The 16,201-nt window shown below is 38.6% G+C and overlaps 1 protein-coding gene across 1 annotated transcript in view; it reads left to right on the top strand.

Annotated features, from left to right (window-relative positions):
• Positions 1 to 280: 280 nt before the first annotated feature.
• Positions 281 to 16,201, top strand: part of snx10b (sorting nexin 10b) — a 31,620-nt gene continuing 15,699 nt past the window's right edge. The window contains exons 1-4 of the mRNA XM_043689570.1: positions 281 to 306; positions 7,498 to 7,543; positions 12,915 to 13,001; positions 14,862 to 14,962. Coding sequence (XP_043545505.1) covers positions 296 to 306; positions 7,498 to 7,543; positions 12,915 to 13,001; positions 14,862 to 14,962 — 245 coding nt within the window. The 5' untranslated portion in view covers positions 281 to 295. The remainder of the gene's footprint in view (positions 307 to 7,497; positions 7,544 to 12,914; positions 13,002 to 14,861; positions 14,963 to 16,201) is intronic.

The following is a 16,201-nucleotide window of genomic DNA, read 5'->3' as shown; positions in this document are numbered from 1 at the left end:
AATTGGTATTGGCATACCATCATGAGATTCTTTTAACAAGTATATTTGTGCTTGTTCCAATACAACTGTATAATTGACCTCTGCTTTGACAGTGCACTTGTTTGTGTTCCAGTTTTTGTTTGCTTAGTCATGGGACTAAGCCTATTCCCACATACACTTTACAAGATTGAACTTTTAATGTTAACTTCTAAAAATGGAATTTGGATTAGGTTGCAAAGATGCTAAGTTTTCTTAAAAAAAAAGCTTCACTCCTGGAGCTAGCTAGCTAGCTGGAATCTGCTCGCTTCCAGATTTAATGGATGGCAGGTAAGCAATTGGCAGCTTCCAGGAGGCACGTTACTACTTTACATTACTAAAATGGCTTGAATTTTATTTGCTTTTTGGTTCAAGTTGGGGAAACTTTGCAGTCCCTGGCTGGAAGAAGTGATGCTCCTCTCTCTCTATCATTGAACTAGGAGGAGCTGCCTCTCCACTTCTCCTCCCCGTCTGTCTCTCCCCACGGTCCCCACCCCTCCCACCAACTCTATCTTTCTCTTCCCAACCACCCTGTCTCTTTGTCCCTTGCCCTTTCCACCACCTCACCAGATTTTCTAACCTGAGGAACAGGAAGCCCTGGCTTGAATCCTCTGTAGGAATGTTGCCAGCTCAATAGGAATTGTAACATTTTTAGCTAACATCTGGACAAGGATCATAATTTATGCATAGTTCTCTCAAATCAAACATTGTGTTTGCAGCATTATGCTCCTCCCCTCCCCATCCTACCCCCCACTCAAGCACAAGAAATATCTGGGTCCATGTGATCAAACATTTCTGCAATAGAGATGATCTTATTTGCAGAAAGGACTAACCAAGGTACCAATCTTTGAGGCTCGAGACAACTACTTGTCAGTTCGCAATTAATAGAATCTTAAACATTCTTGGGCTTTTGGAGGTGCTACTTTCTTATGTCTGCCTTCGATAATGTATTTTTCTTGTCATATTATTTGAACCATTAAAATTCAGACATTCTCACTCATTTTATTATTTGCCTGACTACTGCTGCCAAACTGGTATTCTTCTACAGTTTTGTTTTTGATCTTTTAAAATTACTTTCTATCGTTCTTATCCAGTTCTTCACAAATTTATAGTGAAAGGAGACTGAACCATTTCCTTGTGTGTAAGGTAGAACATGTACCTTTATCCATAAACACTCCATTGTTTTGCTTCTATGCATCTCAAGTCTTTAAAGGCACGGTTTGCATCCCTCACTTTTTAACTTCTATTTTACAGAATGGCATCAATTCTTTTGATATGTTCTAACTGATGACTTAATTAATTCTAAATTAACAGGCTCCACTTGGTTCATAATTTTAAATGAAAGATTTTCTAGTTACAGATCACTTTTCCCGACTTGATTTGGCAAGTACATCACTAAATTTTCATTAGACCTGTTCAGTGGTATATTTGGCATCTTGTAAATAAACTGTGGTACAGTAATTCAATCAACACATGACTCGTTTAAAGGTGCTTATTTTTATATTGAGAGTAAATCGCAGTTATGAACAGTGAGTCTTCCAGTTATGTTGCTTTCTGTACAATTTTCTTTTACTTACTAATATGGTTCTGACTATTGTCTTGTCTAAAGTTTTACCTTTAGTGAAACTGCTACTCACAGTTGTAATTTTTACATCATATTTTATGCATTCCATTAGCATGTAACCTTTTAACTCCAGATCTATACCTTAAATTCCATTTTTAATAATGATTGCATACACTTCAAACACTACTCCTACATTTCCTTCAGACATTCTATGACCTCTGTGTTGTAAAGCCTCCTACCATAGCCCAGGCCTGATACTATTGTAAAATTGTGCATTTATATGGTACACAGAGCCATTTCTTGTTAGTTTGGGAATGGTATTCTGCTGATGCAATGCACTATATAAGAGATGATTATGAAGGTCACTCAGGTCATAGCTCTTGCACAGTTGAGCAATATGTTTCCAACTTGCCTTGCCTGATTACTTTGGGCTTCAAAGGCTTAATAATAATTTATTTTTAAAAGTATACACTCCACTCTCCCATGTTGAGTGTTGAGGTTGGTTGATGGTGCCAATCAACACACACTAGCAGTTCTGTATTTATATTAACTAGTTGTTTTAACCTGCTTGCAAATACTTGAACTTTTTTTAATTCATTTATGGGATGTGGGCCTTGATGGCAGGCCAGCATTTATTGCCTGTTCCTAGTGCTGTATAGTTCATCATGGTATAAATACATCTGTATGTATTTGGGGTCAATGGCATTCTTTTTAAAAAATATTTAAATACTCTTTAAAATATTTCATTTTATTTTTGTTTCCAATCTGAATATGTTTATTTCAGCATACGTGAACTATCTTTATGCCACTGCTGTACACTTTGCCATTGACTTGAGCATTTCAATGTTTTTATCATTCCTACTAACATTTTGTACCCTGGGCCATAATTTGTGGTAGAAAGACCTCCAATGGTATATTTTTCCAGACATGCCCTTGTACTTTGAGGTGTTTTAAAATGTTTGTCTGGCAAAGTCCTGAAAGCATGAGCTGATAATTTGACAGTAAGAGAAACTGACCATCTGAGTGAATGTGGAAAGCAGCTGTGTAGTTCTGTAAGCAAAGTGATTGAAAGATTAGAAAAAATCAGTATTCGGCTTGGAGATGGTATAAGTCGGAGCGGACGAATTTAGGTACAGAAGGAAAGAAGTACTGGGTTATAAGAGACCAAGGAAATTGTTTTGTTTTCAATTTCGGACAATTCATAACCTGAAACAATGAACCTCCACTCCAATAATCAGTGCCAGAGAAGTTGTTTGACTGTAAATGAAACTTTATGACCAAGGGAAGTGCATTTTTAAAGACTCAATTTATCAGGCTGTGCTGTGATGTGTTTGGTTCGTATCCACCAGGTATTTCATACCACACCATGTATTTCAAATATGAGGCAGATAGAAATCATAGAGATGTACAACATGGAAACAGACTCTTTGGCCCAACACCGTACATGCAGACCAGATGTTTTAAATTAATTTAGTCCCTTTGGCCAATATCCCTCTAAACCCTTCCTATTCATATATCCATCCAGATACCTTTTTAAATGTTGCAATTGTACCAGCCTCCTCCACTTCCTCTGGCAGCTCATTCCATACACTCATCACCCTCTGCTTGAAATGGTTGCCCCTTCCCTTTTAAATCTTTCCCTTCTCATCTTCAAACTGTGCCCTCTAGTTTCAGACTCCCCTGCTCTGGGGAAAAGACCTTGGCTATGCCACTTTTCCTTTGTTTATGATGGAGAACTGAAATGGAAGCAGCAATTGTTTGGATTTTGTTTAAATGCTGTCGCACCAAGTGGCTTTTCGAGTCCATTTAAGTAACAGTTAGGGTTGCTATTTTGATAGCAGATTATGGGCTGTTGGAACCCTGTGCATTCCAAGAGTAGAACTTGCTTCTAAATTTGTTTTTAAAGTGTCACAGCGTCATCCTGGCAAAATCTACAGCAAAACCTGTGGCTAATAGAGAACTTTGACAGCCGTGGGATATTGCCTCATAAAGAGAAGTGTACCACTACGTTATGAATAAATGTTTTATTTTGAAGCCTGCTATTAATTAACAGCATGCTTTTTGGAACTAATTTCATAATGTGGAAGAATAGAATGAAAGTACTGACAAATATGCAGTAAACCTAACACTTGGGAAAATCATAGAATTTTAAAGAATTTATCCATATTTCAGTAAGACCTGAGATGCCTTTTGGATACTATTTGTTCTGGTTAGAAATTAAAAGTCGGTAATTTAACATCATAATAAAAAAAAGTTTGCTATAAGGCTGAGAACTAATTGTTCATTTGACTCCAAGACCGTGGAAAGTTGATCTTTTGGAGTTTTTGGCAGTTACCTAATATAGACAGTTGATAGTTTTAATGAGTTTAAAAAGCAGCCGTTTTGATACGATGCATTCTTTAGTTAGATAAAGCAAGTGTCCAACAGTGACAACTGAGGATGGTTCACTCATATTACAGGACAAACAGGCTACCAGGGTGGAATGTGCTGGTTTCATTGAAGTGATGGGGATAGCATCCTGCTCTCTCGTTGAGGTATTGGGGAACTCTTTCCAGGATCCTCCTCCACTTCTCTGGTCCATCCTTCATCTGCCTAATGAAAACTGCTCTCTGAGGACTGCTGAATGTGAACTGTTGCTTACAAGTTCTGTGTGACTGAAGAAGAACTCTCCTCTACCCCAGTGTTGATTTGGCTTCCCTAACTACTTTAGCCTCAGTGTGATTTATTCCAGTGCGGAATTGGCTTAGCCCCTGCGAGCTTTCTCGGATGCTTCCTGTCCTGAGTCTAGCACTTTTTGTTTAAATCATTTTCTAGGGGTAGGTATCCTATTGTCTGAACACTTTTGGCTAATGGCTATGGGACCGCTACTTATTGAATCAGATGTTCATTGTCCTCTGGCTCACCTTCATGTGGCCCATCTCTTTATTCTTCTTTCTAAGAATAAATACTTATTTTTGAAAACTACCTATGTTTGGTACCAGAAATTACTGATGCTAGTTCAATAAGTGTTGTGACACATGTGTTTCTCTCAATTCTTTTTGTTTCCCTGTGCTAGAACTTTGGAAGGTAAGCAATTCTGTAATTGCTTTTAAATGAAGTCTCACTATGCACTAAACACTATGAAAATTCTGTTGTTAAGGGACTCCAACATTCAACAGGAATATTAAACACAACCTGTTTACAATATTCTTTTGATTTGGAAAGATAATTATGAGCTGGCAGCCAGTTTTGGGCAAACCTTTTGCAAGCTGGTGTCCTGGAGCTTCTGATCAAATCCAACTGTGTCTCAGACAAAGGGGAGTTTGATGGGGTGTAGGGTCTCTGCACCCAATCCAGAGGATGTAGCCAACCATCATAGCCTAAGGGAATGTGGTTTAATTACAAGGACTGTGACAATAATTACTAAAGCAAACAACCCTCTTAAAATTATAAATCCTCAATGTATAATGAAATGTTCGGAAAATTTGCACAGGATATCATATTGAGAAATGCTAGTAATGAGCCATCAAGCATATGTAATGCCTTGGACAGAACCAGAATATCCTGAAATGCAATCCAGTGAAAGAATGCTTCCTTGTCTTCCCTTTATCAGCAGAATCAATAGCGAGACGCTACTTGCGCTGTTTAACACAGTTCCAGATAAGATCATTCAAATGCAAAAGAACTGATTTAACAGATACGATTTGACTGTTTGAACAGTTCTGATTTCTGTCCTACCAGTTGTAAATTTCCCGTTTGAGCAATGGGATTCATATTCTCGAGAAATAACCCAGTAGAAGTGATCTTCAATAATACTGACTAATAATGCCAGATGATTATTCAAGTTCACAGACAAATAGTATATTGATATGCTACCTATTGGGATATAGACACACTGGAAAAGATACAAAAAAAGATTCATTAAAGCGATAACAAAACTGAAGTAAATCTGGCCAGAAGACATTGAACAGGCTCCAGTTATGTTCCCAAGGGGAGACAGAAAACTGTTAGCGTTACATTATAGTCTTCTAAGATTGTGAAAGGATTCGAAAGGGTAAACAGATAACACATTTCCTCTTGGGGATGGTAATAAATATGGGCTTTAAGTATAGGATAACCATTAATAAATCTAATGGGGAATTCAGGAGAACCTTGTTTACTCAGTGGTTACAATGTGGAACTTACTACCATCCGTTGTTGAGGCAACTAACACTAACGCATTTTGGGTGTAGTCAGACACGCCCAAGAGAGGCGACTGAGAAGGAAATAGAAATAGAGGTTATGTAAAGAGGGATGGGAGAATGTTTATTTGAATTGTAAACATCAGCATGGGTCAGTTAGGCTGAATGGTCTTTTCCTGTGCTGTAAATATTGTCAAAAATTAAATGGGACACAGGAAAACAATTAGGAAAGGTAGCACCAATGAATAAAATAGTGGGAGTGGTTTATGGGCTGTAACATTTTACTGAAGGGCATCTTTCTTGAATCGAACCATTATCATGATCATTGCTAAGAAAAGTGGGACAAAGTATCATGACTGACATGTTCTACCTTCATTGGTACAAAACAAACTCATTCCAAGCAATCAAAATTATAATTGGCCTTGGGGGAGGGTTTTGGCTAGACTAATTTTACCTACATCTTGCATTCCGAAATGCAGCATCACGCTCAGACACTTGCTGACATGTTTACATTTTAACCAAATGGTCATGATATGGCCAATTCTAATTAAAGGTTCTTCAATTTGTTAAATCTGTTAGTTTTTTAATAATCTAATCTGCGACAGGTTTTAGCTTTAGGCTGAGCTAGTGTAAAAGCATTGTACTTCAGTAAGAAGACCAAAAGTTCATTCTTACCGTTGTTTCACTTTTAGCATCATTAAGTGTTGCCAATGTTTTGAATGTTGTTGACTGCAGTACTTTACCTGACCAGTTTAGCTCAATGAGGCTGCTCCCAGCTGTTTTAAGTTGTGGCACCTCCCCACACTAACAGCCCAGGCCTATACCAGGCTTCAGACTGCTGCCCACCCCAGAGCATATTGCAAGCCTCTACTGCTCCAAGCACCTTCCTGGATGGGACAGCTGGCCCTCCTGGTGTGTGCAGGACACTGGCTACTGTTGGGTTCAGAAGCAGGTTTCCCGCCCCGTCCCCACTTGGCTCAACAGCTTGATCCATGTGTGCACCACCCTTCCAAAAAAAAACAAACTTTTATGCCAAGGGGTTGCCAGACTAGTCTGTTCAGCAACCCCCTTATGTAGCACCTCTCCACTACCAACCCCCCCCTCCCCAAAACCCTCATGCCAATGTAGGAATTAAACCAGTTAAAGTACATGTACTCATGTAGAAGATATAGATAGAATCTTATTTTTTTATTTGCTGAGGAAGGCCCTAAGGAGCCTGTCTCCAGTTTCAACGTCGAATCCTATAAGAATCGATGCTTCACTTAGTCATGATTTTCAAGAACCTGTAGTGGAAAAGCTGCTGTAATGTAGTCTAGATGAATATTGAAACGTCGGGTTCTTTTTATTTAAAAAAAAAATTGTTGTTACATAGTCATAGTCAAACAACACGGCAACACACCTTTTGGTCGAACATGACCATGCTAACCAAGTTTCCCAAACTATACTAGTCCCATTTGCCTGTGTTTGACCCACATCCCCCTCAACCCTTCCAATTAATGTACCTATCCAAATATTTTTAAAATTCTATAACTAACTATATCTGCACCAATTTCCTCTGATAGTTCATTCCACATAAGATCCACCCTCTGTATGTTAAAAAAAAAAGTTGCCCCTCTTGTCCCTTTTTAAATCACTCTCCTCTCTTCTTAAAACCATGCCCCCTAGTTTGAAGACCCCACCTGAGAGAAAAGGCCTTTGCTATTCACCTTACCTATGATACCTGAAATTAAATTTTAATTTTGTGTATTTCTCATCTAGATTTCCCACCAGAGGAATGGATGAAACAATAAAGGATAAAAAAAAGGTAAGTAATGTTACCAAATTTCTTTATTTTAATGGTCTTGAAACCCTGGCAGGTTTGTGAATTCCTTGTAAACCTTCAATTGTTACACTATTGCATTTGATGATATGAATCTACAGTAATCTCAATGGCCATCTTGTGATCCCCAACTTAATTTGTTGTGATGGGATCTGGGTATTGCTGGCTAGACAGGCAATTATTGCCTGTCCAGAAATGCCCTCTAAGGTAGTGGTGGTGGGTGAGCTGTCATCTTGATCCTCTCCTGTCCATGGTGATAGGTACGCCCACAGTGTTGTTCGAGAAGTCCAGCATTTTGACTCAGGCACAGTGAAGGAACCATGATCTGGTTTCAAATCAGGACAGTGTGTGGGCCTTGGAAATGAACTTGCTCACGTTGGTGTTCATGTATATCTGGTGCCCTATTCCTTTTTAGATGGCAAAAGTTGTGGATTTGGAAGGTGCTGATCTAGATCTTGGTGTGCAGTAGATAATTTCAAAGTTTGCAGGTGGTGTAAAGCTTGGAAGAATTGCCAACTATGGAGGATGATGTAGAATTCCAAAAGGACACCGACCAGTTGGTGGAGTGGGGCAAGCGAGTGGTAGGTGGGGCTCAATGCAGTGAAATGGTGAGGTGCTGCAGTTTGGTGGGAAGAACATTGAAAGATAAGGGATGCAGAGTGACTTGGCAGTGGTGGGGCTGTGTGTGCATGTATGGAGATCATTACGTGTGGACAAAGCAGTTAATAAAACATGCAGTACCTCTTATTAGAAACATAATAAGGCAGAAGATGAAATTTGAGAATAAGGTAGTATAACATAAGAGAAGATTACAAGAATTTCTTCAGGTATTTAATAAGCGAGAGGCTGGAGTGGACATGGGTCTGCTGGAAGCTTGAGGCTGAGTTAGTAGTAATGGGCAACAAAGAAATGGTGGAGCAACTAAAGAAGTACTTTGTACCAGTTTTCACAGTGGAAGGCACCAACAGCAGACCAGAACTTCCAGAGGGTCAGAGAGATTAATTTTGGATATCTGGTCGGCGTGGGCGTGTTGGACCAATGGGGCTGTTTCCATGCTATACATGTCTCTGACTCTATGGCAGAGATGAGTGTCGTGGCCGTAAGTAGGGAGACGGTGCTGGGGTAGATGGACCAGAAGGACTACACCCCAGAGTTGTGAAGGTGGTAGCTAAGGAGATTGCAGAGGCATTGGTGATTTTTCAGGAATTGCTGCAATCAGAGGGGGGTCCCAGAGGTTTAGAAAATGGCTTATGTAACACCCTGTTTAAGAAGGGAGCCAGCCAGAAGACAGGAACCTATAGGCTGTTTAACTAGTCTGCCCTCAGTTGATAAGATTTTAGTGTGAGATTGTGAAGAACTTGGAAGTACATGGTTAAATAGGGCTGAGTCAGCATGGCTTTGTCATGGGGAGGTCGTGCTTGACAAATCTGGTAGAATTCTTTGAGGGGGTAATGAGCAGGTTAGACAAAGGAGAGCCAGTTGATGTGATCTATTCGGATTTCCAGAAGGCCTTTGACAAGGTGCTGCACAGGAAGCTGCCAAATAAAATAAGATACCATAGTGTTGGGGCAAGGTGCTGGCATAGATCGAGAATTGGCTGACCGGAAGGCAGACAGTAGGGATAGGGGGGTCTTTGTCAGGATGGCAGCTGGTGACTAGTGGATTTCCACAAGGGTTTGTGTTGGGTCTGCAAATATTAATGTTATACGTTAATGATCTGGACGAAGGAACTGAGGGCATTGTTTGCAGATGGCTCAGGTGGATAAGCAAGTAGTGTTGAGGATGTGGAGAGGCTGCAGAAAGACTTGATAGCTGGGAGAATGGGCAAAGAAGTGGCAGATGGAATACAATGTGAAGTTATGCACTTTTGTAGAAAGAATAGAAGCACAGGCTTTTTTCCAAATGGGATAAGGCTTTGAAAATCTGAGGCATAAAGAGACTCTGGAGTCTTGGTTTATGATTCTCTTAAGGTTAATGTGCAGGTTGAGCTGGCAGTTAGGAAGGAACATGCAATGTTTGCAATCCTTTCAAGGAGGCTAGAATACAAGAACAGGGATCTACTGGTAAGGCTGTATAAGGCGTTGTAGAATCAGACTGCATTTGGAAAATTGTGAGCAATTCTGGGTCCCATATCCAAAGGAAGGATATGCTGGTGTTGGAGGGGGTCCAGAGGAGGATTACAAGAATGACCCTGGACATGATTATCTTATGAGGAGCAACTGACTTCTCTAGGTCTATACTCAAGAGTTTTGAAGAATGAGAGGGGTATCCGATTGAAATTTATGGAATGCTGAGAGGTATGGATTGAGTAGACGTGAAGAAGATGTTTCCACTAGTCGGGTGACTGGAACCCAAGGGCACAGCTGCAGAGTGAAGGGATGACTCTTGAGAATTGAGATGGGGGCGGGGGGGGGGGGGGGGAAGTCTCTTCTGCCAGATGATGGTGAATCTGTGAAACTCATTGCCACAGAAAGCTGTGAAGGCCAAGTCATTGAGTGTATTTCAGTCAGAGATTGATAGGTTCTTATTTGGTAAGGGAATCAAGGGTTACAGCAAGAAGGCATGAGGCTGAGTTTGAGAAACATATGATCGAATGGTGGTGAACTCTTGTTGGGCTGAATGGCATAATTTTATTCCTATCTCCTTATGGTCTTGTGGTTTTTGGGTACTGTACCAGGAATGTGTTTTGGATACTGTACAAAATTTGTTGAATCTTCTTGTCAATTTATCAATATAGTGACAATACTGTCACTTCAAAAAGGTTACTTTCTCCTGTGTTTCTTTCAAGAGGTTTTAAAGGCAGAGGTGCCAAAGTGGCCACTGGGGCCGGCCTAAGTCAATAATTTGGGAGGCCTTTAGGTTTTTAAAAACAGTTGTAACAATGGAAGGGGCATGGTTAGTTCTCACCAATCAGGCTTTCTAGATTTTCTTTTAAGCTGTACCAGTCAAGAGCTGTTTGGGTCACAGAGTTGCAGCTTCAGTAAATTCATTCCTAACTGCAACTTTCTCAGAAATGTCTCTTGATGTTGTTTCCTCCTGGATTGAAAACAGCAATCAAGAATGCGTCTGAATTTACATTTTTGCCAACGTGTGTGTTTTTGACCTGTTACTATATTGGAATAGTTAATTAGTAATATCTATTATTCAGTTAAGTTTTTTCAGTGGTTACATCATTCTGAATTTGACTTTCTTTTACTTGTATTTTAACTGTAGTGTTTAACAAAATTGTGTTTTGTTTAATGTTGAGCAGTTTGACCAGTCACATCACATCTGGGACATGGCACTTCACATCTTCCTTTTAAAATAAGAAAAAGTTAAGGTCTAAGCTACTTAATTCTTAAAACATTTTGAGGTCTCGTCCGGTCCATAGCATTATATTTGAGATTCATTGGATTATGCTTTTACTGTGTTCACAAATATTTGATTTTGTGTTGTAGGTTGATGGTTTGGTTTATTCTATTTTATTTTCATTTCTAATATTAAAAGGTTTGTTTTGTTGTTGAAGCAAAGTCTGCAACATTGTTTCAGCAAGAGACCACTTCATTAAAACCAAAACAAAATGATCGAGCTAAGTCTCCGTTTGGGATATGACTTGTCCAGTAATGACAACATCCTAAGGAAAGCTGTAAAACTCAAGTATACGAATTCACTATTTTTATGTTGGTAATTATCCAAAAATCTGAATAGATTGTGTACCCGAATGATTAAAAACTTGAGGTATTTGTAAACAAGTGGAAGCCAATATAGCTTTGGAAGAAACAAATATTGCTCACTGAAGTCCTTGAATTGTTTTTGACAAAATCTTAAAGCAAGTGTATGTTGTAAAATTCTGCTGGGTTATTTGCCCTTGGGGAGATCCTTTGATAAAGCTTTGTGTGAAAAAGCTATTGCACAAATTTAGACAAAGTTAAAAATCACACAAAACCAGGTTATAATCCAACAGGTTATGGTCAACCACCTGATGAAAGAGCAGCTAGTGCTTCCAAATAAACCAGTTGGACTATAACCTGGTGTTGTGATTTTCTAACTTTGTCCCCCCAGTCTAACACTGGCACCTCCACATTATGGCACAAATGTAGGACTGGGTCATCCTATATAAAACTTGTAGATGGATAACGAATTACATAAAATCGAGGAAGCACCAGTTACTGGTTAACTAATGTTTTCAGTGTTCATCTTGGAAACTGCTAGCCTGTTTTGATTAAAATTACATAAATATAATTGATGACCTTGGGTCCTCTTTCTTGTCATCTGTCCTCTTCCTAACTCACCCTGAAGGGATAAAATAAACTAACAAATTAAATAATTCTACAGATCAGTAGAAATCTAGTTTTGAGACTCTCTAGGCTCTTTGATTGCCCTTTAGCTTAGCTTGACTTGTGCGTAATTCAAGAAGTGGAAGTGATGATTTCACAAGCATGTTAGTCAGATAATTGCCTAACCCCTACTGGAAATCCTTGTGTTGTTTTGAGAGCAGCATTGAAATTAGTGGCAATGGATTGTTTGGGGAATACTCTTGATTGTTATTCAAGTTCAGTCTTTTAGACCAGGTACTAGATTGCCGGTTGAGCTATACTCTACCATGAAGGTGAAGAAGAGGGAGGAATGACAGACCAGTTGTCTGGTGTTTTAAAAACCTTATTCTGAACATTATGCATTGAGCATTTTTCCCCCAACAAAGTTTTACAACATGGGAACAAACCGTTTGGTCCAACTCTTTCATGCCAACTAAGTTTCTCAAACTAAACTAGTCCCACTCCATGTTTGGTCTATATCCCTCTAAGCCCTTTCTATTCACATACCTCCTTACCTTTTTTTTTTAAACATTTTCATTTCAATTAACCTACCAGCCAAACTATGAACTTGCTTTCAAATTTAGCCACCTTGATTTTTGGGTGACACTGGCAAAATAGCATTTTGTGTCCATTTCTACTAACCCTGAGGGCATTGAGGGATGAGGATGTGACGGGTCTTTTCTTTGAAGACAACAGTGCACTAACAAACCCTTTGGTCATTTTGTGGTGCCAACCCTTAAAGTACTAATCAGAAAATGAATTAAACTGGGATTTAAACTCCTTTCAGAATCATAACCATTAGTTCACTGTATCCTGCTCCATTTCACAAACTGAACAATGTGTCATTATTCAGTTGCCTCAAAGCTAAAACTAAAGATAACGAATGTTCTGTGAATCTGCTGACTATGATGAAAGGAATTTCCATTATGTTTCAAGACATGTAATTTCTGGGATGTTGCCATATGTTCTACATTGTATAAAAGCATTGCATATCACTATAGCTTTCATTTTACCTTGGTGTGAAGGGACCATTTCTAATTTTCTTTACTATGCCAAATCAGGAATTCATCAGTGTGTGGGTGCGAGATCCCAGAGTCCAGAAAGAAGATTCATGGCACTCTTACGTAGATTATGAAATTTGTGTTCATGTAAGTATGTTACTTTTAAGTGTACATTTCTGGAAATAACACATCTTAGGAAGATTTTGGCTAAAACATAAATATCAATTCAAAAATTTAACTCATGGTTAAATATTATGATCGCTGCAACTTGCTCTTTCTGTCTAAGAGTGCATTTACCTAAGGTCGAAGTATGGCAATTTAAAATTGCTATTCTGACCTCCAAACACATCAAAATGACATTTGAGACCACAACTGGGAATTTGCTAAGTTATGTTTTTTTTTTAAATATAAAAGAAGTCTCAAATTATCCATTTGGCCTGCCTGAATGTTTTGGAGATTTGTTTTTCAATTTTTTTGGATCTTGAGATAATGAATGGGCCTGCCCCTTCTTTTCGTACCTTCTGAAACATTAGCTACTTAGGAAGGTCTTTGTACGTACATTTAGTCTCTCTCCATCCTTCTTGAACCTGTGCGCTAATGACATAAAATAGTGCTCTCCAAGCAACTAATGTAAATTTCTTGAATGCTGTCACAATATACTTCATTTTTTCACTTGGTTTACATTTTAAACAGTTCCTTAGCTTTCTGTATGAACCCATTTCCAAAATCTGCCTCAATATGGGTCATTAATCTTCTTCATGTCATTGTATGCTTAGTAATATTCACTTTGAAATCAGAAACATTTATCTTTAGACGAGAAAGAGCAGTCCGACAAGATGCATTTCATAATGCACTTTACACATTAGCAGTTTAAAAAAACTGATTTCTTGGGATCTCCACTTGTTTAATGTGATGTGTATTTATATTTTAGTTTTTATGCTGACTGCAAAGGAAGTGTATGCTGCAAAGGCTTGAGCTTTTCAGAAAAGCAAGAGTTCAAAACCATTATTATTAATTTGAAGTTTGTGCCCATTCTTTTATCTGTGGCTTGATGCTACACTGCATTTCCAGTTCTTTACAAACTGGTCAAGGAGAAGGGAAAAAACAACTCTCTTCAGGCTTAGACTTCAAAATAACACACTTATTAATCATTGATATTAGTATTAATCATTGATAAATCAGGCTCTGACTTAGTAGGTAAAGACTAATCAATCTTTGTGTGTTCATGTCCATATTGTCGTCATATCTGGTGCAGGATTCCAGATTTGAGAACTTTTGTTTTCTTGCTGTGCCCACGCTATCCATTTATACTCTGATGTAGCTCCTTGTCATCATCACAAGGTTGCTGTCAGGTCCCAACACCCTTGGACAACCTCCATAAGCAATGTTCTCATCTTTTAAGGTAAATTGTTTTCTCTTGGTGTCAGGTATATATTATTTCTAGACTGATATATCATACATAATATTATTAGGCATGTATAAACCTAGTGGTATAAAATTATTCTAATTCAATGATCAAGATACCAATCCTGTCAATAATTGAACTAGTGGATGAATTGCCCAAGGAGCGATGGTCACAGTCATGCAGTGGGTGTTTGGGCTATAATTGGAGGAGTGTTGTCACTGTGTTTGTTTGGTTGTCAATTTCAAAGCAATAGATTTTGATCCCTCTAACTTTTCCTGGGTGACTATTTAGCTAAGTAAATTGGAACCTTCAAAGTTAGGCATTGTGAACTTTTTTTGCAAAGCTTCAGTTGCAGGGCAATTGTCCACTGGAAGTTGAAATTTTCTGAACAATTATTGCATAGTCAGTGTGTCAGGACCTTTTAACAGGTCCAATAGTGTGCCTTTCAGGGCATGTCAAGTCTCTGATTATCTGGAGACCAGAAGGTCTCAATCTTCCACAATTTTCCTGTCTTTTATATTGTTGAATTCCAATCTTAGTGAAAGTGGAAAACTCTAACTTCACTGCTTGATGTAACTGGCTTCAAATTTTGTTTCTTACAGACTAATAGTATGTGTTTTACAAAGAAGACTTCCTGCGTTCGAAGACGCTACAGAGAATTTGCTTGGCTTAGGCAGCGACTTCAAGACAATGCTGTATTGATGTAAGGTTTTGTTTTTGTTTTTATTTTTAAAAACCAGCCTGTTTTGCAGAGTGTTCAACCTCTGGGCAGAAGGAAGCCTTGTCAAAATTTCAGTACAACCTTTAGTGGAATATTCCAACGTAACTTGCATGTTTTCTCTCTCTTTAAAAATGTCTAGTTATTGATGAACCTTTGGCATCTAGACTGTTACTAGAAATGTGCAGGGTAAAACACTAGAGTGTTTTGCACAGAGTGTGTAATACAGAAACTGGTCATTTGGTTCATGTAATGTTTATGTTGCAAATGATCCTCATTCCATTTTGTTTCAGCAAACGCTTGGTTTCTTTCTCCCTTGTCTTTATCCCATTTCCCGCTATTTCAACTCCTCCATAGTGAAGTCCACGCTTCTGACTATCTGCGTAAAATGGTTTCTCCTGCATTTGCCATTGGGTTGATTAGTGACTACTTATTTATGGCATTTTACTGCACCTACTAAAAGTTAAGATTGTCAAGCTAGTTAAGTTATTTAATGATGGAAAATCTTAAGGACTTTTAGTCACATTTTCATCTTGGTCAATTACTCAATGTTAATTTTACACTATTTCATATTGTTAGCTTGGTTAACTTGCACTGAAATGAAATGAAATTTTGCATTGCTGGAATAGAAATATTTTGTTTGAACCCAGAGAAGGAGAAACCAAAAGTAGCTGGGATGCTCTGTTGCTATACTTAACCAAGAAAGTGAACAAATTTTAAAGATATTTCTGAAACTCCATGTGTGTCCTTGGGTGTATCAAATGCCATCCACTGTCTGCAAAGAGTGCCCAGGTTTGGAAATACGTTATGGGCAGGCTCCTAACCTGAGTAATTCAGCACTTTTTTTTTGTTTCAGATTTCTACAGTATTTACCTTTTTTTAGTAATAGAAAAAAATTAAGAATGCCACACTGTGGGGTGTACTAAGATTTTCTTGACTTGTGTTCAAATGCATCAGCACTTTCAAATGAACCCTGTAGGGTAAGTCGGTTGTGATGCATGAGAGTGATTCAAAACTGTTTAATATTTGTAGTAGCAGGATTTAAAGTCACCACCTTTGTTTGCTGCTTTGGAAAAAGGTGACGTGTGGTTAGCACAGTGGCTTCACAGCATCAGGAACCATCTTTGATTCCAGCCTTGAGTGACTCTGTGTGGAGTTTGCACCACCACCTCATCTGTATGGGGTTCCTCCTACAGTCCAAAGATGTGCAGGTTAGGTGGAGTG

Source organism: Chiloscyllium plagiosum, chromosome 5 (genome assembly GCF_004010195.1).
Source record: "Chiloscyllium plagiosum isolate BGI_BamShark_2017 chromosome 5, ASM401019v2, whole genome shotgun sequence".
NCBI lineage: Eukaryota > Metazoa > Chordata > Chondrichthyes > Orectolobiformes > Hemiscylliidae > Chiloscyllium > Chiloscyllium plagiosum.
This window is presented reverse-complemented; position numbering and strand designations above follow the sequence as displayed.